At 40.3% G+C, this 26,650-nt stretch overlaps 1 protein-coding gene across 4 annotated transcripts in view; it reads right to left on the bottom strand.

Annotated features, from left to right (window-relative positions):
• SNAPC4 (small nuclear RNA activating complex polypeptide 4) overlaps positions 1-26,650 on the bottom strand; it is a 44,200-nt gene that overhangs the window by 10,751 nt on the left and 6,799 nt on the right. For 3 of the 4 annotated variants that reach the window (XM_043982909.1, XM_043982907.1, XM_043982911.1), the window contains exons 3-19: positions 25,017-25,057; positions 23,703-23,867; positions 22,444-22,569; positions 21,793-21,871; positions 20,988-21,069; positions 19,095-19,199; positions 18,928-19,000; positions 17,391-17,555; positions 13,261-13,408; positions 12,885-12,991; positions 12,246-12,340; positions 8,227-8,321; positions 7,395-7,474; positions 6,457-6,885; positions 5,974-6,066; positions 4,680-4,926; positions 2,145-2,215 (exon numbers count right to left, since the gene is read on the bottom strand). In XM_043982909.1, the coding sequence (XP_043838844.1) occupies positions 2,145-2,215; positions 4,680-4,926; positions 5,974-6,066; positions 6,457-6,885; positions 7,395-7,474; positions 8,227-8,321; positions 12,246-12,340; positions 12,885-12,991; positions 13,261-13,408; positions 17,391-17,555; positions 18,928-19,000; positions 19,095-19,199; positions 20,988-21,069; positions 21,793-21,871; positions 22,444-22,569; positions 23,703-23,867; positions 25,017-25,057 (2,201 nt within the window). The remainder of the gene's footprint in view (positions 1-2,144; positions 2,216-4,679; positions 4,927-5,973; positions 6,067-6,456; positions 6,886-7,394; positions 7,475-8,226; positions 8,322-12,245; positions 12,341-12,884; positions 12,992-13,260; positions 13,409-17,390; positions 17,556-18,927; positions 19,001-19,094; positions 19,200-20,987; positions 21,070-21,792; positions 21,872-22,443; positions 22,570-23,702; positions 23,868-25,016; positions 25,058-26,650) is intronic. The other variant, XM_043982908.1, reaches the window with a different exon arrangement.

Genomic DNA, 26,650 nt, shown 5'->3' with positions numbered 1-26,650 from the left:
GCCTAGACATCTTATTTCAAGAAATCATGAAAAAAAACACTGCCTGGACATAGTAGAACAAGAGGGTAAAGTGAAAGTTCCAAAAGATAGAGGTATAGGCTTACATACATGAAGATTTTTTGGGGTTGGGGGTGGAGGGAAAGGGGAAGGGAAGGGATGTGGGAGGAAAAAAAATTTGATAATTGAAGTTAATTTTTTTTAAAAAGAGTTTGCAAAAACAAACAAAAACAAAACAAAAAACCTGTCTTGCATTTTGCCTTAATTTTTATACAGGGGCAGCTAGGTGGCGCAGTGGATAGAGCACTGACCCTGGAGTCAGGAGGACCTGAGTTCAAATTCGGCCTCAGACACTTAACACTTACTAGCTGTGTGACCCTGGGCAAGTCACTTAACCCCAATTGCCTCACACACACAAAAAAATTTTATACAAAAGAGTAACCCAAGTCAACTCAAAAAAAAAAAATTTAAGGGCCTACTATTTGCAAGGCAAAATGCTAGGTGCACAGGACAAAAAGAAAACAGGTTCTGCCCTGAAGGGGATTATATTTGGGGTAGTGGGGAAGAGTAAGAAATAAACATATGCAGGTGAGGAACTACATGGTAATTTGAGAATAGAAAGAGCATCAACAGCTGTGGAGAGCAAGGAGGGCTTCCCTGAGATGGCACCTAAACTGACCCCAGAGGGAAAGTAAGGATTCTGGGGAAGAGAAATGAAGAGTGCTCACTCCAGGCACAAAGCATGTTGTGGGCAAATGCATGGCAGCTGAGGATGGAATGTTCAGTTTGGGAAGTAATTAGTAGTCCAGGTTGTCTGGAACATAAGTATATGAAGGGGAGTAATGTAAAATAGGAGACATCTACTAGATTAGAGTCAGACTGTTTAGGGTCTGAAAGTCTAGACTTCAGAGACTGTATTTTAACCCAGAAACAATAGAGAACCACTGACCTTTTTTTGAGCAAGGGGCTAACACAACCAAACCTGTGTCTCAGTAAGACAATTTTAGTAGTTGCATGTAGGATGAACCAGAGAGAAAGGACTAGATTCAAAGAGACCGATTAGGAAGCTATTACAATAGTCTAAGTGAGAGATGAAACTCAGAAAGGTCAATTAAGCTGATCAGGGTCACAAAGCTGCTCAATGTCAGAGGTAGGAATTGAACCCAACTCTTCGTGACTCCTCCAAGTTGAACACTATGCACTATATCATACTGCCTCAGAGAAAGAACTGAAGATGTAAACAAGGTGATGCACTTGAGTAACAGGAGAGGATAGTGGAACTCTCAACAAGAACAGAAAAGTTTAGAGGAAGGATAGGTTTGGAAAGAAGGCAATGAGTTTGGTTTTTGGACATACTGAATATGAAGTTCTGAAATACCCAAGTGGAGATGTCTTCAAGTGAATCTGAAGTTCCAGATAAAGATTAGATCTAACTATATAGATCTGGGAGTCATCTGAATAGGGATAATAAATGAAGCCAAGGGAATAGATGAGATTACAAATGGAAAGAATATGAAAAGAGGTGAGAAGGGGATCCAGGCCAAAGGCATGGGGGTCACTCATGCTTAGGGGACAGAAGATAATGGCTGACCCAGCAAGAGACCAAAGAATGTTCCAATAGGAAGACGAACCAGGGGAAAGTGGCATTAGGGAAACCAAGAGAGGAGAAAGTACCCACAATGAGGAGAACCCAAAGTTACTGGGAGTCCATGGATGGAATGCACCTACATTTCACAGATGTTCTACTGCATCCAACTTGCATCTAGATCCTTGACTTCAAGGAATTTATCTTTGCTTTCATTTTCAATTGCATTTTCCTGGTATTAGGACAGGAGTCCTAAGGACATCACTTTTGACAATTTCTGGTGGTGGTATCACACTCAGACAAGATACATGGACTACTACCCCCCTCCCTTCCTTCTATTTTGCCCTTCTCTTTTCAAGATTATGCCTTAGGCCTCTCTGGGCTCCCTACAGGCACTGCTTACATGATAGTGGATTGGGAAACACAAGTTGCTGACCCTGCATTGAGGCATTAAATGGTTAAGAGTGGTGAGACCTCTAAAGTTGTCAACTATGCAGCTCCTTTAGAGAACAGATTTAGTATAAACCAAAAGCTCATCAGAGCAAGGTCAATCTCTGCTTACCTGAATAAATAATGTAAACACAGGTGTACTTGTCAGATGGATCCTCTGCAATTTTGTCATGATGGCTTCTGCTGTGGAGATGAAAAAGTCCAATGTAAAAGATAACTCCAGACACAAAGCCTCTCTCCTTCAACAATGTCCAGGAGCTCCTTGGCATGTAAACTAAGGCAGGAGGTTTGAGTGGGGTCTCAGTTTTAGAAGGAGCAAGAAGGAACAATGCTAGAACCCGATACTTTGAAGATATCAAGAAATTACCAAACCATGGAGCTGTCATAGTCATTCTCATCTCCTGCAGATTTCCAACTCCAGCTCCCCACTGAGTGGAGATCAGCAAGGGAGGCAGTGGTAAGGAAAGGGAATATTAGACCCCTAAATCAGGATAAGGCACTGTCAATCAACATTAACCTTCCTCTAATATAAAAGTTGATGGAAAAGATGACATGCAAATATCCCTCTTCATGGACTCTTTTCTAATCAACAAATTATTATGTATTGGGGCACTGTGCCAGGTACAGGAGACACAAAGATTGAGACAAGGTCTCTATGCCTGAGGAACTTAATCTAGTTAAAACAACACTGACAGGCCCCAATTAAACTCTTCTGTGATATTCATTTTATATATATTTTTTTTTTCTTTTTTTAGTGAGGCAATTGGGGTTAAGTGACTTGCCCAGGGTCACACAGCTAGTTAAGTGTTAAGTGTCTGAGGCCGGATTTGAACTCAGGTACTCCTGACTCCAGCGCTGGTGCTCTATCCACTGCGCCATCTAGCTGCCCCTATTTTTAAAAAAATATAAAATGAGGGGCAGCTAGGTGGCGCAGTGGATAGAGCACCAGTCCTGGAGTCAGGAGTACCTGAGTTCAAATCTGGCCTCAGACACTTACTAGCTGTGTGACCCTGGGCAAGTCACTTAACCCCAATTGCCTCAATCAATCAATAAACTACATTAAGCAGCACCCTCAGAACACTAGGCCTATTTCCATCCTAGTCCCTGCAGCCATCATCCAGGGAATCAACCTGGATTAATCAGTCATGGCAACAGCTCCTGCAAGGCCTGTAGCCACTGCCTCCTTAGCAGCCACAGTGACTGAAGACTTGGAAAAGAAAAGTTCTCATGACCAAAGCTTTGTTGAAGGCTCAACATCAGAAAAACAGGTTTTATCAGTGGGAATATAACATTAAAGAGGTGGCCTTATGCTGTGCTTTGCTGCTGCATCCTAAGGACCACAGGGCCTTTCCACCAGACCGGCAGCTGAAACTTCCTTTGCTGTGTCCCCCTCCTGACACAACCAGGATGTCCAAGAGTGACTATGCTGCTTTCCTACTTATACTCCAGTACTTAGCACAGTTCTCTGCACCTCAGGAGTTAATAAACGTTTCTTCTTTTATTCTCTCAGGTATGCACACATACATACAGTACAGAACAGGATCCAGTGAAATAGGATGCACAAAGAACCAGTCTTTTAGCCTGATGATACCTTAGAAACCACTAAGTCCACTCTCCCACCTAATGGAGGAAAATACTCTCTATGACCATACCTGGTTGCTGGTTTAGCTAGCCTCTTTTTTCTAATCCTTCCAGTGACTGGAATTTCTAATTCACACTCATTACTTAGAAAGGGAGTTTGCTCCATTTTTGGACAGTTAAATTTCTTCCTTATATTGAGCCCAAACTTGCTTCCTTGGCTCTTCTACCCAGTGGTCCCATTCCATTTTCTGAAACTAATCTCTCTTCCATATGACAGTTCTTCAAAATTTTAAAGGCAACTATTATCTTCTATACCGCCAGACAATTTGCCTCTCAGTCTGAACATGTCCAATTTCATCTAATTACTAGCTGTTTCATGTTAGGTCAGTCACTTAACATCTCTGGGATTTATTTCCCTATCTCTTAAAATGAAGGGATTGGACTAGGTCTCGGGACTCCCTAACACACTTAAAAATTGAGGACAAGTCCCTTTCCCCAAGTTTTAGTGGGTATTTACACACACACACACACACACGTACATGCCCACACAATACATGGAAAGCCCACATGTATGTTATATACAACACACATGTTGCATTAGAAAGGAAACCAGTATTGTTATGAAAACAGTTTTGACCTTGTGGCTCCCCTGAAAAGGTTTTGGGATCACACTCAGAGACCCTACGGAATAGATATTCTTTACGGTCCCCTTCCTGCTCCAAATGTTATGACACTCTGAACATTCTGTACATATGATTTCATACATATTCACTACTCTCTAGTCAACCAGGAATTGAATTTGTTTTTTCCTCTTTTATGTTTTTGGGGTTTCCTCCCCAAATTTAAATTTTCTTCAAACATTTTAAGGGCATTAGAAAAATGTCTATTCTCTTAAAAATAGCTATCTCCTCAGATCACCTAATTCACTAACCCTCTGATTTTTGTAAGCACCAGTCCAAAAGATGATATATATCTTTTGACTCCATCTATTCCTCTTTTCCTGGACACCAGGCCTACAGAAGAAAGCCCCTGACCTCCCCCCTGCTCCCTTACCCCTCTGTGGTACCTCGAGTCTGCACTGTTACAGGCTTCCTAGAACTCCAACAAGGAATGATGACATCGCCCACCCAGGGAGTCACAGCCATCAAGAGCTTGCGGTCCAACCTCTTCCTCTGTATGCCGATCTTCTGTTGCCGCTGTCTGTTCAGAAAAGATTTGTGCCACACCTGCACCACTTTTTCTATGCCCATTCCACCATCCATTTTGGATACCAGAGATGAGGTAAACAGATGGGTCTTTTTCAGCCTCTCTTTCTATGAAGCAGAAGCGGGGGAGGGGAGGGAAGAGGGGTTGTTAGAATTATTTTACAATAATATCACAGCACTCCTTGGAAGTACTGTTTGCACACATACAGTATCAGACATTTCCCCCAAACCTCTAGTGTGATATTTTTTTATCTGGGGCAAATTCTAAACATGGACTTGAGCCAAAATCAGGAGAATCAGGTGGGGAGTTGATTCCCACTTTATTCTGACCACCCCAAATCTGGCCAGCAGACATCTGTTCTGTAGCCATCTACTCTCAGCTAGCCAGAACAAAGGGAATGGTACTGATGAGAAATGCTGGAGTTGGAGGAAAGACAGTGGCTTATTGCAGAACATGGACCTTTCTTTAGGCCCAGATGATGGTGGCGGGGTTTGTTATCCAAAAGACACCTTCCCACTCCCAATTCCTGCTGACCTCGCCCCTCTCCCTATTATATCACAAAGCAGTCTCACTGCCCACTGCATCTTTTTTTTTTTGCAGGGCAATGAGGATTAAGTGACTTGCTCAGGGTCACAGAGCTAGTAAGTGTCAAGTGTCTGAGGCTGGATTTGAACTCAGGTACTCCTGACTCCAGGGCCGGTGCTCTATCCACTGCGCCACCTAGCTGCTCCCTCACTGCATCCTTCTTCTTCTTCTTTTTTTAAAGTGAGGCAATTGGGGTTAAGTGACTTGCCCAGGGTCACACAGCTAGTAAGTGTTAAGTGTCTGAGGCTGGATTTGAACTCAGGTACTCCTGACTCCAGGGCCGGTGCTCTATCCACTGCGCCACCTAGCTGCCCCACACTGCATCCTTCTTAAACAAATGGGAAAACCCTGAGGAAAAAAATCTGTCCAAGAACAGGATAGATCCAAAATGGGAGAGTCTTTAAAGGACACTCAAATGTAGACAAAGCAAAGACGCCAACATAGGTTGTATATTCTTTGTCACAGTTATGACTGGAAAGAAGGGTAAGGCTGGTAGAAACTGAGCAATTTGAAAACTAGAGGTCCTTAGTAAAAGGGGGGAAAAAAAGTTACTACACAAGAGGCCTTACCAGTTTCTGGTATTCCAAACAGGTATTGATCCTTATCACCTTCTTCACATCACTCAGGGCAACTTTCAGGACACTCTTTTCAGTTGTGGAGGCCTGGATCAAAAAGCAAATGGACATGATGAAGAGAAAAAGACAATAGTTCGTTCTATTTACCAACTATAGAAAAACCCTTCATTCACTGTACTGCACTGAATTTTTTTTTCTTTCCACAAAGGTAAGACTTTCCCCAGGCACTACAGTACTATGTATATAAAATTTGCATCACATTTCTGAAGTCTGTACTCTATACCCAGGAGGACACATTGGCTGCATTCTCTACCAAGCTACATGAAGAATATCAGATTCAGTAAATACTGATCCTAAACTCAACGGCCAGTAACTATCAAGGCATGTGAAAAGCCCCTTCTCACTTCTACACACACCAAAATGTCTTGTTTTGGACAGTATACACTGCTACATCTGAAGGCTAGTCAAATGGCTTACCTCTTCTTCCTGTGGTGACTTCTCCAGACCAATGTCAGCTGACTGTGCACAGTCGGTGTCCATAGGGACAGTGCTGGGCTCCCTTCCTATCGCCACTGCTGCATTTGGAATTGCCTTGCTGCCTTCTTTGGAGTCTACTCTGGAGCACACAGATGCTTTGGAAAGGCAGGGGGAAAGAGTGGAGGGTCTGGAATAGCCCCCTCCTGGATCTTTCCACAGCTCAGTGTGACTTGGTTTGGTGGGGACCCACATGTCTATGTCAGGCACTGTGTACTGGCATGCCTCTAGTGCTACTTTAGCATCTTTCTCCTTCTCCAAGTCATTATGCCACTCCAGTTCAGCCTCCTCACTGCTGCTGCTGCTGCTGCTAGAAGAGTTGGAGCTGTATTTCTTCCGGGGCTTCTGCCGTTTTCCGGGCCTCTTCTTTTTCTGTGGGGAAGGAAATGGTTGGTTTCTACCTTTTTCCAGTCTCTATTCCTCCCTCATTTCCTAAGAAACAACAATAAAGCCCAATTCTACTAATGGCTCTGAATAACAAAAGGGGACTTCAAGGAGTGCAGGATTTCCTCAGAGGAGATGCCATCAGGATTGGCTTTGGACAGACAGCCCCTCTTACAAAGCAGCCATGTCAGTGCTAAGCTACTTGGAGGCTCGAGCAGAGGCATGACAGCATATCCCAGCTCAAAGCCAAGCTAAAAACCCCAAAGGGCTTCTGGCCTAGACAAGGACTCTTTTGCTTATGAATCAGCAGAGTTAAAAAGCCTTGTCACCGGAAGGAAAAGCTCCTTTACTTAAGATCATTCCTTCCAGGATGTTGCCTAAGGTCCCTTCCAGCTCTAAAAACTACAACAGCCTTCTCTGTCAGATGATGTGCTCCTAGGTCTTGGCAAAGGAAGATATTCATTAAAAAAAAAAATCAAACAACTCCCACACCTTACCCTAATCAAGGCTTTCCATTTGCTCAGACATTGGGAGCCTGTCCGATGAGGCAATTCAGAGGCTATCTTTGCCCAGTGACCTAACAATATCAAAGAAAACAACACAGAAAATCTTTCTTGAGGGACTGGGACTTACAGACTAGAGCAAAATAATCTATACTTGAAGCATAACTTTTCAGTAAGTAAAACATTAGAAAGTGGCTATTTTAGAGCCTCTCATGGAACAGCTAAGGCTGTGCTCCCTCAGTTATATGTACAACAATTTGATTGGAGAAGCTCAAGTGAATTAGAGACCAGATTTAGTGACTAATGTGCTGAGGGGGGCAGCAGGGGAATCTTCCCACTTATTTCATCCTTCACCCAAGTTCTGGCAATTAAATAATAAGGGAGAGGAAAACAACTCCCTACATCGCTAATGAATTTCATTTATAGCCTAAGAAGTGGCTTCTGCACAGCTGCTACAACCAGTATTTCAGATCTAGAATTCCCCACATCTTTCCCTTGATAACTCTCTCAGGAGATCATAAGGTGGGAAAGCAAGGACTGTGTCTCTGTTCACCTCTGTATTTCCTAGTGACTTGCAGAAAGCAGAATTTGCAGAATTTAACTGAAATTATTTGAAACTACACACCTAACAGTTGAGCCTTCATGCTCTACTAGGAAATGAGAACTATAGCATGTAAAATGACAAAGAGGACATGCTGCAAACTGTGATATGTTTCTCAATTCAAAGCAGTGTCACTACTATAACTTTTTCCAACCTTTTAATGCAAATGGAAATGAATTCAAATTTGTTAAGACAGTGAAAGAGAATACGTGAACACTAACTTACCAGCACCATATTTTTCTATTAATTCAATTAACTTTTCTTCTTCCTTTGCATTCCACCTTCCTTTCTTTAAGCTGAAATGTAATCTTCTTAGATATCTAAAAGTAAAAGACAGATAGTGGACATTTTAGAAGATAAGAGAGTTGTTTGCTCCTATTCCTCATTTTCTCTGGGCTGGTTATGTTTTTGTGGGTTTCCCCCCCACCTGGGTTGGTTATGTTTTAAAGTCAAAGGAGTACAAATACTATTTTTTTCCTCTATTCTCTCCTAGGACTGGATTTTTCTTTGATGCATTATTCTTAGTTATAATTTCATTACTAAAAGTCTAGACTCCAGGAAATAAGATCTACCTGATGTTATCTACTTCTTGACCTACAACCAGCAACCCTTTTAAAGTACTACCATAGTAGAGGGAACAAATTTCAATGATACATGTACATTCTCTCAGCCTTCATGTGATCAATAGCATGTGGGAGAAAATTTGATGAGGCTTACCTCATCAAATTGAATTCTGAATTAAATTCTGAGGTTGGGTTTAATGCTGCAACTTGGGCTAGGGAGAAAAACCAACCAGAACATAAAACAAACCCTTGACCATCACTAGAACCATGTTCTAAACAACTGTGATAGAGAGCCTAAAGAGATTCATCTATAAGAGCATTCTGCTCTCTGAAACAGGCTTATTTCCTTTTCAAATATAGTGACAGAGGCTAGTCTTTGGGAGAGGGCTTAAAAAACTTGATCAGATTGCATGAAGTATTCAGATTTTCCTTTCTATTTATTCATTCCATAAGCACATAAGTTGGTCAATAAACATTAAGTGCCTACTGCTAGCCACTGGGTTAAGCACTGGGCATACAAAAAGAGGCAAAAGAAAAAAAAACACCACCACCCCCCCAAAAAAACAAAAAAGAGGCAAAAGACTGCCTCTGTCCTCAAGTAATTTGCAATCTAATGGAGGTGGCAACAAGCAAGTAAATACATTTGGATATTTACACACACGCTATACATATACATGTGTGTGTATGTATGTATATATATATATATATATATATATATATATATATAGAGAGAGAGAGAGAGAGAGAGAGAGAGAGAGAGAGAGAGAGAGAAAGAGAGAGAGAGAGAATATGAATAAAGAAGAAATAATTAAAAGAGGGAAAGTACCAGAATTAAGAAGGGTTAGGAAAGGCTTCCTGTAGAAGACAGTTTCAGTTGGGTCTAAAGAATGCCAGGGAAACCAAGAAGCAAATATGAGGAAGGAAAAAGTATATCAGGCAGGGAAGACAAGCAGAGAAAATGCCTAGAGCCCAAAAGATAGAGTGATTTGCTCCTGGAAAAGCAGAGTAGTGCCAGAGGCTCTACGTCAAAGAGTACGTGGAAGGTGTAAGAAGAGGAAAGGTAGGAGCTGTCTCAGGGTTAAGAAGGGCTTTAAATGCTAAATGGAACATTTTGTATTTGATCCTGGACATGATAGGGAGCCGCACACAACATGAATAGACCTGCACTTTAGGAAAGTCACTTTGGTGGCTGAGTAGATAATGAATTGGATTGGGTAGAGACTTAAGGCAGTCAGACCCACCAGCAGGCTATTCCAATAGTCCAGGCATGAGGTGAGGAAAGCCTGCACCAAAGCCATGGCAGCGTCAAGAGGAAAGAAGGGAGCATAACGGAGATATGTTACAAAGGTGAAATCTACAGGCCTTGGCCACAGCTTGGATATGGAAAAGTGAGAGTGACAAGTCTAGGGTGTTACCTGGGCTGTGAGTCAGACTAAAACAGTATTGCCCTCGACTGTACTAGGGAAGATAGGGAGGGATAAGGTTTAGGAATGTTTTGGGTTTTTTTGTTTTTTGCGGGGCAATGGGGGTTAAGTGACTTGCCCAGGGTCACACAGCTAGTAAGTGTCAAGTGTCTGAGGCTGGATTTGAACTCAGGTACTCCTGAATCCAGGGCCAGTGCTTATCCACTGCGCCACCGCGCCACCTAGCCACCCCCTGGGGATAAGGTTTAGAAGGAAAAAGTTCTGTTTTGGACATGTTGAGTTTAAAATGTCTTCTGGACAGCCTGTCTGATTTGTCTGAAAAGCAGCTGGAAGTGCAAATCTGGAGTTTGGCAGTATGATCACAATATGACAAATGGACAGGGACTCAAGAAAAGAGGACAATGCAGAGCTGAACTGGTTCGCCAAGGGGTTAAGACAAGAAAAAGAGGCAAGAGAAGCTAGTGCAGGGGAGAGAGCCTCGGAGAGAAATGAGGGGTCAGGGTGTAAATGAAGTATAGGGTTTGGTGAGGTAAGGCTGTGGGAAGAGATAAAAAGCCATTAAATTATGGTCAGCTAAGGGAATTTTGTAATTCTTGAACACGGAGGTGGTATATTTGTGGGTAATGGAAAGATCGGGGGGTATGACCATCATTGCATGTGGCTAAGGTGAGGTAGAGATTATGTTTGTTTGGCTTTTTTGCAGAGCAATGAGGGTTAAGTGACTTGCCCAGAGTCATACAGCTTGTGTCAAGTGTCTGAGGCCGAATTTGAACGCAGGTTCTTCTGAATCCAGGGCCGGTGTTTTTTCTACGGCACCACCTAGCTGCCCCCAGAGGTAGAGATTATAGAAAGTGAATAGGTTTAGAAACTGAGTGGTGAGAGTATCTGAGGTAAAATCAATACATATGCTGAATGCTCAGGTATGAGGGCAAGAGTTGGGAAGAAGAGAAAAATTGTGAGTCAGGCACCAAACTCGCTGAGGGAGGGAGGAAGAAAGGGGAGGGGCCTGGGGGTTTGGAGACAACAGCTCCCAGTACCTAATATGTGCCAAGTATTGCATTTAGAGCCAAGATACAAAGATAAACATAAAATAATCTCTGTCTTCAAGGAGCTTACTTACATTCGTTTTAATGTGGGTGGAAAGAGGGTAGGAAGCATATATGTAGAAAATTAAGTAAAACACATACAAAGTAATTACCAGGAGGTGATCATCAGCAACTGGGCGAGATCAAATTAGGTTTCCTGGAAGAAGTAACATTTGGGCTAAGCTTTGAAGGAATCTAGGGATTCTAAGTGAGGAAAGACTATATTCTGGGCATGGTGAGGGCAGCCTGTACAAAAACATGAAGATGGGGCAGCTAGGTGGCGCAGTGGATAGAGCACCTGCCCTGGAGTCAGGAGGACCTGAGTTCAAATCGGACCTCAGACACTTAACACTTACTAGCTGTGTGAACCTAGGCAAGTCACTTAACCCTCACTGCCCTGCAAAAAAAACCCCAAAAACCAAAACCCAAAACATGAAGATGAAAGATACAGTGCTATATGCTGGGAGTAGCAAACAGGCTGGATTGACACAAATGTGTGATGAATAGTAATGACACATCAAATTTCTAAGGGTTGATGAAAGGGAAAGAAGAGCATGAACACCTTGGGTTTAAAAAGTAACTCCTTTGGAGAAACTTAAAGCAGTTTCAGGTAGATCATCTCATTTGCTCTGACAAGGGGGAGAGTAAGGCATGATCACCCAATTTTCACATGAGAAAATATAGAAGAGTAGTTGTTTCAGTCATTGAGCCCAATGCTGAGACTACACTACCAAATTAGCTTGAAATACAGTTCTCAATCCATTTAAGAAGTGCACTTTGCCCAAAAGATATCCCATCAAATTGTAAAGGCACCTCTCCAGTGACCTTAGCAAGTGAGCCAAGGAGGTTGGTTTTCTGAGGCGAGACAGAAAACTGTCCCTTAGTTGGCTCTATATCTAATTCCAAGAGGGCAAGTTAAATGAAAATAAATAGCACTGGCTACCTTTAGGAATGCTATGTGACCAACTTTTCATGCCTTGGTGGATATTAAGGGATACACAAGGTCCCCAGTGACAGCCATCTTCCCTTAACACTATGAAGAAATCACTTTGCTACAGACAACAACAGGTCCTCCATTTCACATTGGATAAAGCTTCCTACTCTCTTGAAACATTTTTAAATGAACCAACAACAGGTAGACTTCATTTGCTACAGAGCTCAGTTCAACTCACCTATCTCGACACTGGGCATCACTCCTACCTGGCACCTCTTCCCGAATCTTAAACCAATCACGTTCTCCATATTTGGCAACAGCTTGGAGTAATTTCTGTGAACAGGAATACACAAATTAAAAAGCAAAATCCCAATTCACCTACATTCAGTTTTCAGATCAATGGAAAAAGGTTTAAAAAAAGGTCTCATAATTCATAAATAGCACCAAAGACAAAATTAACTACTTAGACTAAAGGTGTCAAAGTCAAATAGAAACAGGGGCCACTAAACCATACACCAGGATCCTTAAACATACTTAGAAAATCACATATTAACATTATTTATGTTTTATTGTGTTGCTATTTATTTTATTAAACACGTCCCAATTACATTTTAATCTGGTTTGGGCAGTACTCAAGTGTGTTGTGAGCTACATATGGTCTGTAGGCCATGTTTTTGACACCTCTGATTTAGACAATATTCTGAGCATAACTTTATGAAGGGCAATCAAGCTTTGCCACAAAAAGTTCCTTGGCATCATGGATGGTGTGTTAGCATATTAGACTAAATTTTTCTGACATAAAATGCATATGTGTATAGCTGAAATATAAGGAGGTGATGCATATAGACAATAGGGAATAGGGGATAGGCAAGCTTACAGCATCTTCTTCTGGGGTCCAGAATCCTTTTTTTAAACTGGGATTTAGGCTCTTGGTCCAACGATAGATCAACTGCATTGAATCTCTACCCTCCATGTAGTAGACAACTAGGAAACAAGAGTCTTTTGAAACAAATTCTGGAAAGCATATTTCTAGACTGATAGCTAAATGCAATTATCATGACTTAGTAAAATATTTAACTTTTGCAAACTCCATTAGTAAAAGAACAACACCCATGAGGAACATTTTTTATCAAATAAAGGAGGCATCAGACTATATCAGACTCTATTAACCCAGTGGCCCCTCACCACAAATGGTCTACAGCACAGAGCTACCTTGAGAAGTGGAATGGGAAGACCCAAGAAGGAACACTCACTTTTCCGATAAGGGATGTGGCTTCCAACTCTCATTTCCTCAACGAGTTGTGTGAGCATGTGGTCTTCCTCTTTTGTCCATTCCTTTCGCTTCAAGTCTTTGTTGTATTGTTGGTACATCTGTAGACACTGGAAGGCACTTCGGTTGGTCTTTTGAAGGAACCCAAATAGAAAACAAAGAGAAAACTATTCTACACTCTGAGTTTAAGAGGAAAGAATATATAGCATTCCCCCATCACCTTAAACTACCTGTACCAGTTCTCAAGAGCCCTTAACACTAAGTTTGGTGTGACTAACAAAGAAGTTATACAAAGAGGGAGGGCTAATCGAAGGAACAACCATTTGATATAGCAGCACAACTTCCTGAGAAGTCATACAGTGACTTCTATACATCGAATCATTCTCTCAGTGACTGCTATTTTAAAACTGGAGATGTATTCCCAGTGGAAAAAAATGCCGTATGAAAGATTCGGGGGAGGGGGGAAGACAACAACAAAAAAATCACTTAAGAATGTAGCATATTTTGTAAGAAACGATGAGCAGGTGGAGTTCAGAGAAACCTGGAGGGTCTTGCGTGGGCTGATGATGAGTGAGATGAGCAGAACCAGAAGAACATTGTATTCAGTATCATCAACATTGAGTGTTGATCTACTGTGATGGAATATATTCTTCTCACCAATGCAATGGTACAGAAGAGTTCCAGGGAACTCATGATAGAAGAGGATCTCCAAATCCAGGGGAAAAAAAAAACAAAACTGTGGAGTATAGATGCTGAATGAACCATACTATTTCTTTTGTTTTTGGTGCTATTGTTTTTTCTATTTTGAGGTTTTTCATCATTGATCTGATTTTTCTCTTATAACATGACTAATGCAGAAATAGGATTAATGTTATTATGTGTGTGTATATATATATATATATATATACACACACACACACACACACACACACACACACATACATAAAACCTATGTCAGATTACCTGCTGTCTAGGGGAGGGGGAAGGGAGGGGAAGGAGGGAGAAAAATCCGAAATCGGAAAGCTTGTATAAACAAAAGTTGAGAACTATCTTACATGTAACAGGAAAAAAATAAAATACTTTATTAATTTTAAAAAATAGGGGCAGCTAGATGGCACAGTGGATAGAGCACCGGCCCTGGAGTCAAGAGTACCTGAGTTCAAATCCGGCCTCAAACACTTAACACTTACTAGCTGTGTAACCCTGGGCAAGTCACTTAACCCCAATTGCCTCACTAAAAACAAAAAACAATAAATAAATAAATAAATAAATGAGCTATTCCTTGGTCTAAAAAAAAAAATAAAAAGAATGTAGCATATTTTAAATTGCACCTAGGAAAAAGTTCTCTGATGCCTCCTTGTGGCATGGAAATGACACTGGGTTCCTGAAGGCTGGGCAATAAGAAGGCACATGGTATGATGGTTTCTACCAAGCTCTGAGCACAGCCTTAGTGACAGAGTAAGAACTACTACAAGTACAGAGACTTATAACCAGGAGGGTGTCAACTACTTGACAGTGTTAACTTTTGGAATTTCTGATAAAATATTAATATTCAATAGCTCACAAAAGACCAGAACTGTAACGATTGGAATGACGCCACCTGCTGGAGACTTACTGTAGAAGAGTTCTGCCCATGAAGCGAAGGTCTTTGAGGGCAAGACCAGGAGTCTTTTCTTTGGCGTCAGGAAGTGACGCGGGCTAGTGGGAGGAGGAAAGAAGAGACTGGCGCTCGCTCTCACGCTCTTTCCTTTGGACTCTGGTGGAGAGTGGAGCTAGAAATGTGCTCTCCCTTTAATAGATAAGAATCTAGGCCTTTTTCTCTCTCTTTACCAAATTCTTATTCTCCTTAATAAATGCTTAAAAGCCTAACTCTTGCTAAAGCTTATAATTTATTGGCGACCACTCATTAGATATTTTAGACAGTTTAGCTAGAATTTTAGCCCTTAACAGTACCATGCCATAAATTAAAATAGCAGAAACCATTACACTTTTAGGCTAAAACTATAAGAGATGAGATAGCCATGATGTATGTCATATGTCTCTTTAAAAGCAATCTAAGACTTTATTTCTTTCCAAGGCAAATAATCTCATACTTTTAGATGATACCATAAGCTTCTTAGTAAGTACCTAATTTGTTTAACAGACCTAGTGTCTGATACCTAGCAGGTGTAAGCACCTCTGAGGAGGGTTTGTTTGATATCCCTTTCTTTGTATATTATTTGTGTCCGATCTTTGGGGTCTGGACCTTTCTGGTTCAGTTGCAGAGGAGGAATAAGTCCAACATCTATAAATTTGTTATTTTCATTTTTGTGATCTGTGAGCACCAGAATGCAATTATAATGAATTTTTTTAAACAAACCTGATAGATGTAAAAATTATTTATATCCATCAGATGACAAATTGCCCTTAACCCAAACCACATATGTGGGCTTCCCCCTAGTGGTAAAAATATGAACTGCAAGAGTCAAAAAGTTTCCCAGAAGACCCTATCTCTTCTTTTGAAAATAGGGATTTAAGGACCTGGGAAGGATAAAGGGAAGTTTGCAAAGGGGAAATGACCCTCCCCCTATCCCCCCTAGCAAAGCCTTTAAAAGATTAAGCAATTTTTGCTGTTTCAAGTTAGACAAGAAGATAATCTTTCTTGTTGCTTCACTTATAGATTTATAGAACCAGGAGTCATTCATCTTGATTTTTAAAACTCTTCTTCAAATGACGAGTATTAAGCTCCATCCTGCCTGAGGACCACCCTTGAGATGACCAAAGTAAGCCTCCAGATAAGAGAATAACTGTCATGGAATCAAACGAGACTGCAGGGTCTTTGTATTTATTCTTTTTCTTTTCTGTGATACTGAGCAGCACATGGCTCTAACCCTGTAATGAGTGATTCCCTGAGGATCACAAATTTATAAGGTAAGAGATCGGTCACTATAACCTTTCCTGATGTTGCATTTAGCCTTCTGCACAATTCTTAACATGAATATCTTCCTACAGTTTAAACTAAATCATCCTGGTGCAAATTTAGGCCATTGCTTCTTCTTCTTCTGTCCTTACTGAATGACAGTTCCCCCTTCCTGGGTCACAGCATTTCAAGAACAGAAGAAATAACTAATAAGGCAAGGGTGGCTGGTCTCAGGTAGTATTATAGAAATTATTCAGAGACAAAGGATTCTTTCCAGGCTGGTATGGCCCTGTGCATGCATGGACAGCATCTAACCCTGAATGCTAGCTAGCACACTAAAGACATTTCTCACATTCAACGTACAATGCTGGCTTTAACAGTTTGGAATTAGGTCCAAGTAGTAAATAAACTGTGAATACCCTCTGACTTACTGATATGACTATACATCCCACAGAGATCAAAGAAAGAAGGGCACACATCTACAAAAATATTTAGAAGTAGCTCTTTTTGCAGTAACAAAGAACTAGAAACTCAGGTGATGCCCGTCAGTTGGAAAATAGCTAAATAAATTATGTTATACAAATGACCATACAATGACCATGATTCACCATGCTATGTACTTCCCACCAGAGAGGTGATGGACTCAGGTTCCACATTTTAAAATGTGTGACTCAGGTCAACATTTAAAAAAAGAAAAAAGCTAGTGTATTTATTGACTGGACATGGCCAATGTGGGAATTTGTTTAGCATGATTATGAATATTTTGTTATTATGAGTTTTTTCCCTCCAATGATGGGAAGAGTGGGAGAGAAATTTATTTCTGTTAATTGAAAAAAAAGAAATATTTAATAATAATAATTTTAAAAAACCCTCTGGCTTTATAAAGATTATAAATTTTTCCTGAGCGCAGAGGGACATGTGCCCTGCATCAGTATCTGGGATCAGAAGGTCTATACGTTTCCCACATAGTGAAGAGAAGAGCAGTGGCTTAAGCCCCGATATGTGCTGCCTCTTATGATTAGGCCAACTTTGGAGAAATTCTCCTATTCCAATGGAAGGTCCTTATCCTGGTAACCTGGAGGACAGACCAAGTCTGTAATATAGTAGAAACTTTTCTTCCCTCAATGACCAGCCAAATGACCAGCCCTCTGAATTCTCCAGAGCAGTAACAATGGCAGCCTGGTCTGCTAGGATTATGATATCAAGGGCCTCACCCCCAGCTCTGCTGCGATCTTCTGCCACTCCAAGTAATTGTACTTTGCTGCAATCTCTTTCAGACGCTTGGTCTCTTCCTCAACCCATGCTTGCTTGTTGATGCTTGGGTGTTCACAGTTCTGCCAGAATTTTCTAATCTCATCAGCGCTTCGGCTGCCTTCAAACTGCACCAAAACAGAGAGACTCTTTGTAGAACATGGCTCAATTCATTTTTATGCCATTTGCATTTGTAGGCATGGTACTTGGAATAATAAAAAGGTTAACAGAGACATGGTTTTCATCTTTCAGAGTACTGCAATCCCAGTCTTCTGCATGGTATTAAAAAAGGCAGGTCTCTGTTGCAGAATTCATCACTATATAAATTGTCTGGCTCAGCATAGAGAAAAATTTTCCATGTTGCATTCCAATACAATACAGACAGAAAACATGGCTCTATAGTTATTTAATAAATGCATGTTGTAGGTCAAGAAAGAGACTAGGCAAAAGGCCAGAGCTAAATAGAGAATTTGACCTTCAAACACAAAACTCAAGAGAAGCATAAAAACTGGAAAGAAAAATCATAAGGTACTCAATAAGGTTAAAATGTGTACCATTCATTCCATGTAGGAAGATGATACATGTATTTTCTAAGTACTTTGCCATTATTAGGGCAGTTAAAATGATTCTATATAGAAAGAGGGTATGGGAGACAGTTGATTATGTTGTAATGATATATATAAAAAAATGGATAAGAAAGAAAAAGGGATGCCCTTGGAGGGGGAAGGGAGAAGAATGGGGAAAATTACTTCACACAAAAAAGGCACACAAGGAAGCGCTTTTATAGTGTATGGGACAGTGGGGGTGGGGGAGGAGGCAATGCTTGAACTTCACATCTAACTTGGTTCAAAAAGTGAAAAAAAATTCACACACACACACACACACACACACACACACACACACACACACACACACACACACAGACTCACCATCTTCCTGAGTTCAAATCTGGCCTCAGACACACACTAGCTGTGTGACCCTGGCTAAGTCACTTAACCCTGTTTGCCTCAGTTCATCATCTGTAAAATGACCTGGAGAAGGAAATGACAAACCACTCCAGTATCTTTGCCAGGAAAAACCCAAATGGGATCACAAAGAATCAGACACGACTGAAAAATGATTGAACCATATGGAAATATGTTTTGCATGACCTCATATGTGTAATCAAAATCAAATTGCTTGCCTTCTCAAGGAGGGGGGAAAGGTTGGGGGAGAGAAAATTTGGAACTCAAAATTTTAAAAAATGAATGTTAAAAATTCTTTTACATGTAATAGGGAAATAATGAAATGAAAAAGGTTTTTTGTTTGTTTTTTAAAGAGAGGTGAGGCAAGGGAAGGTCATTCCCACTTCTGAAGACAAAATTAAAAGCTCATGTTCTAGTGACATATATTTTTCAGTCTGAATCCACCAATAGCAACACTACCAAATTTCCCTAGTTCTCCATGACACAATGCTATATTTGATTCTAGGGTAGCTTCAATTACATCATACCTACTTACATTAATGTTGGAGATCTTCTCCCAATCTCGCTCATCAAGTCTATCTCCCAACAAAGACTCTTCTGGTAACTGACTAGAGCAGGGGACAATGGCAACATCATTAATTCTGGGATATCTATTACTATTTCCAGGCAAAGAAATTAGAGCACAGTAAAGTCTCATCTCACTTGATGTCTTCAATTTCCTTCTCAGTGTTCTTTATCTGCTTTTCCAAGATCTGCTTCTCCATTGAGTTACTGACTTTGTCAAGTTTTTGATTTAAGTATTCAAGCCTGTTGAAGAATTAAACAATATGATGATGTGGGATTAAAATGAAGGAGTTGACAAACTATGTTATAACCTCTCTGGTAAAGGTTACTTCCAATATGGTGCTTTGCGGAATCATGTGATCTCCAAGTTGGAAAGGATCTCACAGATTATCTAGTTCCACAGTTAATCCCCAAGACATTTTTAGGAGGCCTGCAAGGTGAAAACTATTTTCATTGTAATACTAAGACATTATTTGCTAACTAAAATAATCCTCCTTTTTCTAATACATTATCTGTGTGAGGCCAGATTTTGTTCATATAAAAGTCAATCAAAACAACATATTGTAAGAGACTGAACACAAAAGCAGATACACTAAATCTAGCTGTTTTCTGTTAAGCCAGACAACAGAGAGATTTGCAAAAATATATAAAATAATACTAACTCTTTTCATTAAATTTTTTGTTTTGGAAAATAGTTTTTTAAGTAAAAAGCACTATTTAAGTTAACATGTAATGGGTTTATTATTATTTTTAGATGAATTAAATATTTTTAAAATTTAGGAGTTCAATTTCTAATATGGTAGCTACAATAGATAAAACACATAAGTGAAAACTCTTTGGGGTCTTCAATATTTTTTTTTTGGTGGGGCAATGGGGGTTAAGTGACTTGCCCAGGGTCACACAGCTAGTAAGTGTCAAGTGTCTGAGGCCGGATTTGAACTCAGGTACTCCTGAATCCAGGGCCAGTGCTTTATCCACTGCGCCACCTAGCCGCCCGTCTTCAATATTTTTAAGAGGGCAAATGGTCCTAAGAGCAAAAAGTTTGAGAACCGCTAATCTATTCTAACACATACCTGAAGTAGGAATGGCCTCCCCTAGGTCCACTAGCCTCTGTGTCCCAATGATTAAACAAGGTTATAGAGTCCTTCCAGGGCAGGGTACAGAGAGGACTGATTTTTTAAAATCTGCAGCTGCTTGCTGAAGTAAACTAAAATTTTCAATTCAAAACAAATAAGAGATGCCAAAACCAAGTCTTCTCCATTACCATATTTCAATAGCCAACTTTTGACTATTCTAAGTCACAAGTACTACCTGACAGGAGTATCTGACCTTAGGTGTAATCCTACTTGCATGTAGGATGTCAGTCAACTAGTCACCCAAATTAGACTGAAAAGATGTCCATTTACCATTTTATTTTTCTGATCCTAAATTTCGAACAAAAGGTTACATAGAGTAAAAGCCAATACTTCTAACTGTTCAAATGCTACAGGATAGGGGCAGCTAGGTGGCGCAGTGGATAGAACACCGGCCCTGGAGTCAGGAGTACCTGGGTTCACATCCGGCCTCAGACACTTAACACTTACTAGCTGTGTGATTCTGGGCAAGTCACAACCCCAATTGCCTCACTAAAAACAACAACAACAACAAAAACAAAACAAAACAAATGCTACAGGATATAGTCTTTAATAGTTGACTAAGCCTGTGTGCCCAGAACCAAAGCATTAATTTATTCATCCCAGCTAGTTAAAAACATGGCCTTTATAGAGCATGAGTCTATGATGTGACACATGAGTTTCCCCTTTTCCCAAGCACTACACTCACACTTAACTTATTTCCTAATTGATCACAAGCATTTCCCCAAAAGATTCACCCAAAACCACTAAATGACAAGAAATGTGAATCAACACCAAAACAGATGAACTGCAGATTCCCTTGTGTCCTTTAGAGACCAACAAAGGGAACAGAGAAGATAAATTTAGACTGGGAAATCCAAAATTGGCCTGAAATTAAATAAACACACAAACACCTTACTTTAATAACTTGGGTTGGAGCAAACGTTGCAGATGGTCACTCATCACCGACTTCCTAAGCAAAGTCTTTTCCCAAGTTTTCCCTGGAAAAAAACACAGGATTATGTGTTTGGCCAAGGACCTTGAAAAAGGTAAGCTGATGAGGGATAGGTTAGGAGGTCTCTTTACCATTCATATCATTAGGCCAATCTCAACAAAATTATATTTTTCTTGAAATATCAATCTTCCTCACCAGAGCAGAAAGAGATTTACTAAAAATAAAGAGAAAGCAGGAATAATACTAGCACCACACTGTTTTATTTCTCCCAGGTCCTGCCATAAATCCATTATCACAAAGATTCTAGTAATTATGGAAAAGACAGGAAAAGAATTTAGAGGCTAGTAAAAAATGTGAATGGGCAGCTAGATGGTGTGGAGAGTGCTGGGTCAAAAGTCAGAAGACATCTTCCTGAGTTCAATTTTGAGTTCAGACACTTAACCCTATTTGCCAAATGAGCTGGAGAAGAAAATGGCTAACCACTCTAGTATCTTTGCCAAGAAAACCCCAAATGGGGGGTCCGAAGAATAGGACACGACTGAAGCAACTGAACAGAACAAAAAAAATGTGACTGGGGTGACAGTACCTGCACAGCTACAAGTAAAAGTATGTCTACAACTGCAATGGTCTCCTGTTAGGGTTATGTCACCTATCAGCTTGAGCCAAATCTCCAAAGAAAAACTTCAGAGAAGAGAATTAACAGAATTGGTCTATTGGTGAAAGTAAAGGTTAAGCCTACATCAGTCCCCAAGTAACTCCAAGCTCTTACATTTGGTCACAATCAGGTCTTCAAAAGACTTGATGCCTTGTGTCGCCTTTTCTCGAGTATCTTCATTGGCTGGAGGTCCCTGTTGGAAAATATAGTGTAGGTCAGTACTAACCTAAGGAGTCAACACAGGCACATCTCAGGGTCCCAAGCTAATGTCTGGTTCCCCTTCATTTGAGATGTCACAGGGGATAACAGTTAACTGCTTTTCTCAAAAGCAAACATGCATGTTTTTAACTTTCTTGAGACAGTGGGGATAGCCCCACTGAAGTAATATAGAACATTTGGATTGGATTAACCAAATCATCCCCATATAGCCCAACTAAGTTATGGTTGCTTTTACCTACTCCTAAGCTCCAGATAATGTGCCCACCACTGTGATTGGATTTTATAGGCAAAAACATACTCCCAGCAAGTCATTCACAAATATCAAGTTCTAAAGTTGCATAAACACTAGGAAGACATGGCTATTTCAAGGTGACTGAAAACACATGCATGTAACATTTTTAAGGTGAGATGAAGTTACACTGAATTTCAACATGCTCATTAACAGAGATGAATTAAAGGATATCCACATACAAAAGTAATAATAAAAAAAGAATTTATAAAGTCCAGATTCTTTTCACAGCCATACAAGAGGCACAAATTACTCACAACTCCTGTGACTTTATCCTTGAAGTACGGTTTCATAAAATGACCCACAAATACATTTGAAGGGAGGTTCTTTCCATCTTTGGTCTTTGGGGTTTTGGAACCAGCCAGATCCCACATGACTTCTTCCTGTGACATAGACATAGATGGAAATTACTCAGAGTAATTAACATGAAATCATTGGGACCAATCAAAACTGGCTTTGAGACCTGAAAGAAATTCAACCATTCAATGAATTTTAGCACTTACTGCATGCCAGATACTGGGGATAAAAATACAATGAGACCCTCCTCTTAAGGAGCTCACATTTTAACAGAGGAGACAACAAAAACATAAATAAATACAAGGAGACCAAATACAAATAAATAGAAAATAACTTAATACAAAGGGGTCTGGGAGGGAGAGCAGTACTAGCCATTGAGGAGATGAAAAAAGGCTTAGCTGGAAAGTGATGTTTGAAGAGAAGGATTCAACAAGGTCGAGGTGATGAGGGAATTGCATTCCAGGAATGAAGACAGGAGATGGAATAGTGTGAAGGACAGAGGGGAGGCCACTTTAGTTAGATTGGCTATAATGAGGCTGGATATAATTGTATAATAAGCGTAGGGCCAAGTTGTGAAGGGCTTTGACAGACAAGTTTACAGTTGATTCTAGAGGAAATAGGAAGCCAGTGGAGTTTGAATGAGGGAGTGATATGGTCAGAAAATTATTTTGGCAGTTGTGAGGAAGATAACAGAAATGGGAAGAGACTTCAAGCAGGGTGACCAATGAGGAAGCAGGTACAATAATCTAGGGTCGAAACTAAGGTGGTAGCTGTATGGGTATGGAGAAGGGGTGAGAAGTGAAACATGTCATGGAAGCTGAAATAGCAAAGTTTGATAAATGACTGGATATAAGGAGGGGGAGTGAAGAATCAAAGAAAATGTCATGATTATGAACTGGAAAAAGGGAAGAATGGTGGTACCTTTGACAGAAACAGGGAAGTCTAAATGAAGATGTGGGTTTGGGCAGAAAGGTCATGAGTCTGTTTTGGACATGTGGTTTAAAAAACCCAACAGGCAACTAACTGGTAATGCAGGACTGAAGCTTGACGGACAGACTGGATTGGACAGTGCTGGGCATCACTAGCATGCATACAGATCTTTTTTAAGCCACATGACTGTACCATAATTGTACTGGTAAGTATGGGAAAAGTTTCACTTGGTTTATAACTATCTATAAAGTCAGGAATGCACCCACCCACCCATCATCATCAGCTGTACCTGTTGCTCTTTATTCTGAGCCAGAAGTAAGTCAATTTCTGCTATTTTCTCCTGAAGGACTTCTTGATATACCATGTTCAACTGTAAACAAGTCTCTGGGTCTTTGGGAAGGGCTTGGTCCTTTGAGTCATCATCTTCATCGCTTTCTCCCCAACTTTCTTCCTCCTGATTAAAAGCAGAAAATCATGTACAGGAAAATGAGACATATTTCCCCTCTGAACTTTCTAGTCCCAACTTCTGACAAGCTCCTCTTCCTGAACCAAATTAATAGTCTACCCAAACCAAATTAATAGTCTATCTTTCCTCCTGTGGCTGCTTTCTATAACTGTTTTATAGAGCAGTGCCTTTAAGACATGCCCAATACTGAATGTTTTCATCCCACTCTTAAAGAATCACAATCTCTGAATTGGAAGTGATCTTAGATGTTATCTAAGTCAATCCCCAGCCAAAGTATGAATCCCTTTCATAATTTATTTTACAAGTAACCATCTAATTTTGATCTGAACATCAAGATGCTTCCTCCTCCCAAGGAAGTCACTATCTTGACTTCACTGTAGCTGTCACCACAAAAAAAGTTTTTCCTTACACTTCCAGCTCTGGCTCCTTCACTACATGAAGGCCTTCTTCAACCAGGGACCTGTGTACCCAGCAGCAAGATTAGAAAGTAGATTCCAGATGGAAATGAGAATCCTGACAGATTTCAATATACTCTCATGACAGAAGGCCATCCACCCCAACTCCTAACAGGAATACTAATCCAAATTTTAAATAAACTAGAAGCCAGAGACTTTAGTGTAGCATTCGAGCCAAATAATAGCTATATTCTTTGGTTAAGCTGTGCTTGTTATCACCTGTAGCACAGGTTGCCAAATATAAACTTGGAATTAGTTCACATACTGCCCAAATTTTAAAATGACACAAATGCAACTTAACAAGTAGTCGTATGCATCTTTGTAAACTGAGCTTGGTTTCACAAAAAATTAAACAAGAAATAGCAAAAATATGGAAATTGAAAAGTACTGCCCACTTCAGGAATGAATGGCTATTTATAGTGAGACACAGGACACTTAGGACTCTAGTATTTTCCCAGGATGGCCAAAGTACTTTAAAGATGCTCACTTACTGAAATCTGAAGATTCTTTCTCCTATTTCATTCATCTCATAATATCTCAAAAGCATTTACATCTGCACAAATTCTCCCTCCCTGAAGATGTGATAAGCCCAACCTGATCCCAGAATACTTTGCCTCCTTCCTCTCTAATGACGCAGAGGACATTATCATTTGATGATGGGTATAGCAGTTAGCTTACTTACCATATGAATGTGTTCATCCCAATCGTCATCTTCCAAGGAATCTGTTAGGAATGCAAGTAAAGAGTTTAGGTGAATAAATGGTGAAAACATACCGAAAAGCTATATGCCCTACTTGGATAAGGTGTTTTTTTACACCCCCTGCTCATGCATGTGTTCTATTTTTTGGTAATTTATGCATATTTGGGAATTACATTATAATTATAGGCATAGTCAACTCTTTGAGGGCAAGAACATGTCTAATTTTTTTCTTTGAATCCCTAGTGCCTAGCAAGTGCTCTCTATAATAATAAGTACCTAATACAAGTTTTGGGGGGGAGGGGTAGCTAAGGGGCCCAGTGTATAGAGTACCATGCCTGGAGTCAGGAAGACTCATATTCTTGAGTTCAAATCTGACCTCAGATACTTACTAGCTGTGTGACATGGGCAAGTCATTTAACCCTGTCTACCTCAGTTCCTTCATCTATAAATTAAGCTAGAGAAGGAAATGACAAACCACTCTAGAATCTTTGCTAAGAACACCCCAAAATGGGGTCATGAAAAGTTGAACACAGCTGAAACAACTGAGCAACAACAAAGTGCAAATTTGATCAATCAATTAAAAAGCAAATAGTAAAACAAGCACTTTCAATATTCCAGGAACTGTGCAAAATGCTGGGGATACAAAGACAAAAGTTAAACAGTCCTTGCCCTCAAGAAGCTTACATTCCTTTAGGGGAAATATACAAAATGAATGCAAAGTAGTTTGGGGAGTATACTAGCTGTTGGCTGGGCAAGGAGGAGAAATCAGGAAAGGATTCAAGAAGTGGGTGCCTGAGCTGAGTCTTGAAGGAAACCACAGATTCCAAGAGGCAGAGATAAAGAAGAAATGCATTCTAAGCATAGAGGAAAGTAAGTGTAAAGGTGTGGAGACAGGAACTGAAGCATTATGGGTACAGAATTAGGTCAATAAGATCTGGATTATAGAGTGCATATGGAGGAATAGTGTGTGTGTGTGTGTGTGTGTGTGTGTGTGTGTGTGTGTGTGTGTGTGTGTGTGTGTGTGTGTGTGTGTGTGTGTGAAGATTACAACAGTAGGAATGAGCCAGGCTGTGAAGAGCTTTAAATGTAGGAAATTTAAAACTTGATCCTAGAAGTAAAAGGGACCCTCTAGAGTTGACTGTGTCCAAGGAGTGATATGATGAGATGTGCTTTAGAAAATGACTTTGGTGGCTGTGATGGACCGGAAAGGAGAAAACATGAAGCAAAAAGACCAACCAGAAGACTACTGTATGAGGTGATAAGGGTCTGAATTGAAGTGGTAGCTTGTGAATAGAAAAAAAGAGACATATTTAAGGGATCTTGTGAAGAGAAATGACAAGGTTTAGCAAATGACTGGATATGTCTGATATGTGAGAGTGAATCAGCATTTATTTACACAGTGCTTTAAGGTTTGCAAAACACTTTTATGCATGTTTTCTCATCTGATCCTCACAATAACCCTGTGAGATAAGTACTATTATCATCCCAATTTTACAAAGCAGCAGGGCAGCTAGGTTGCTCAGTAGATAAAGCACCAGACCAGGATTCAGGAGGAATTGAGTTCAAATCTGGCCTCAGAAACTTGATACTTACTATCTGTGTGACCCTGGGCAAGT

The sequence above is a fragment of the Dromiciops gliroides genome, chromosome 2, assembly GCF_019393635.1.
Source record: "Dromiciops gliroides isolate mDroGli1 chromosome 2, mDroGli1.pri, whole genome shotgun sequence".
Classification (NCBI taxonomy): domain Eukaryota; kingdom Metazoa; phylum Chordata; class Mammalia; order Microbiotheria; family Microbiotheriidae; genus Dromiciops; species Dromiciops gliroides.
Note: the sequence above shows the minus strand (reverse complement) of the source record. Positions and strands in the feature narration are given on the sequence as shown.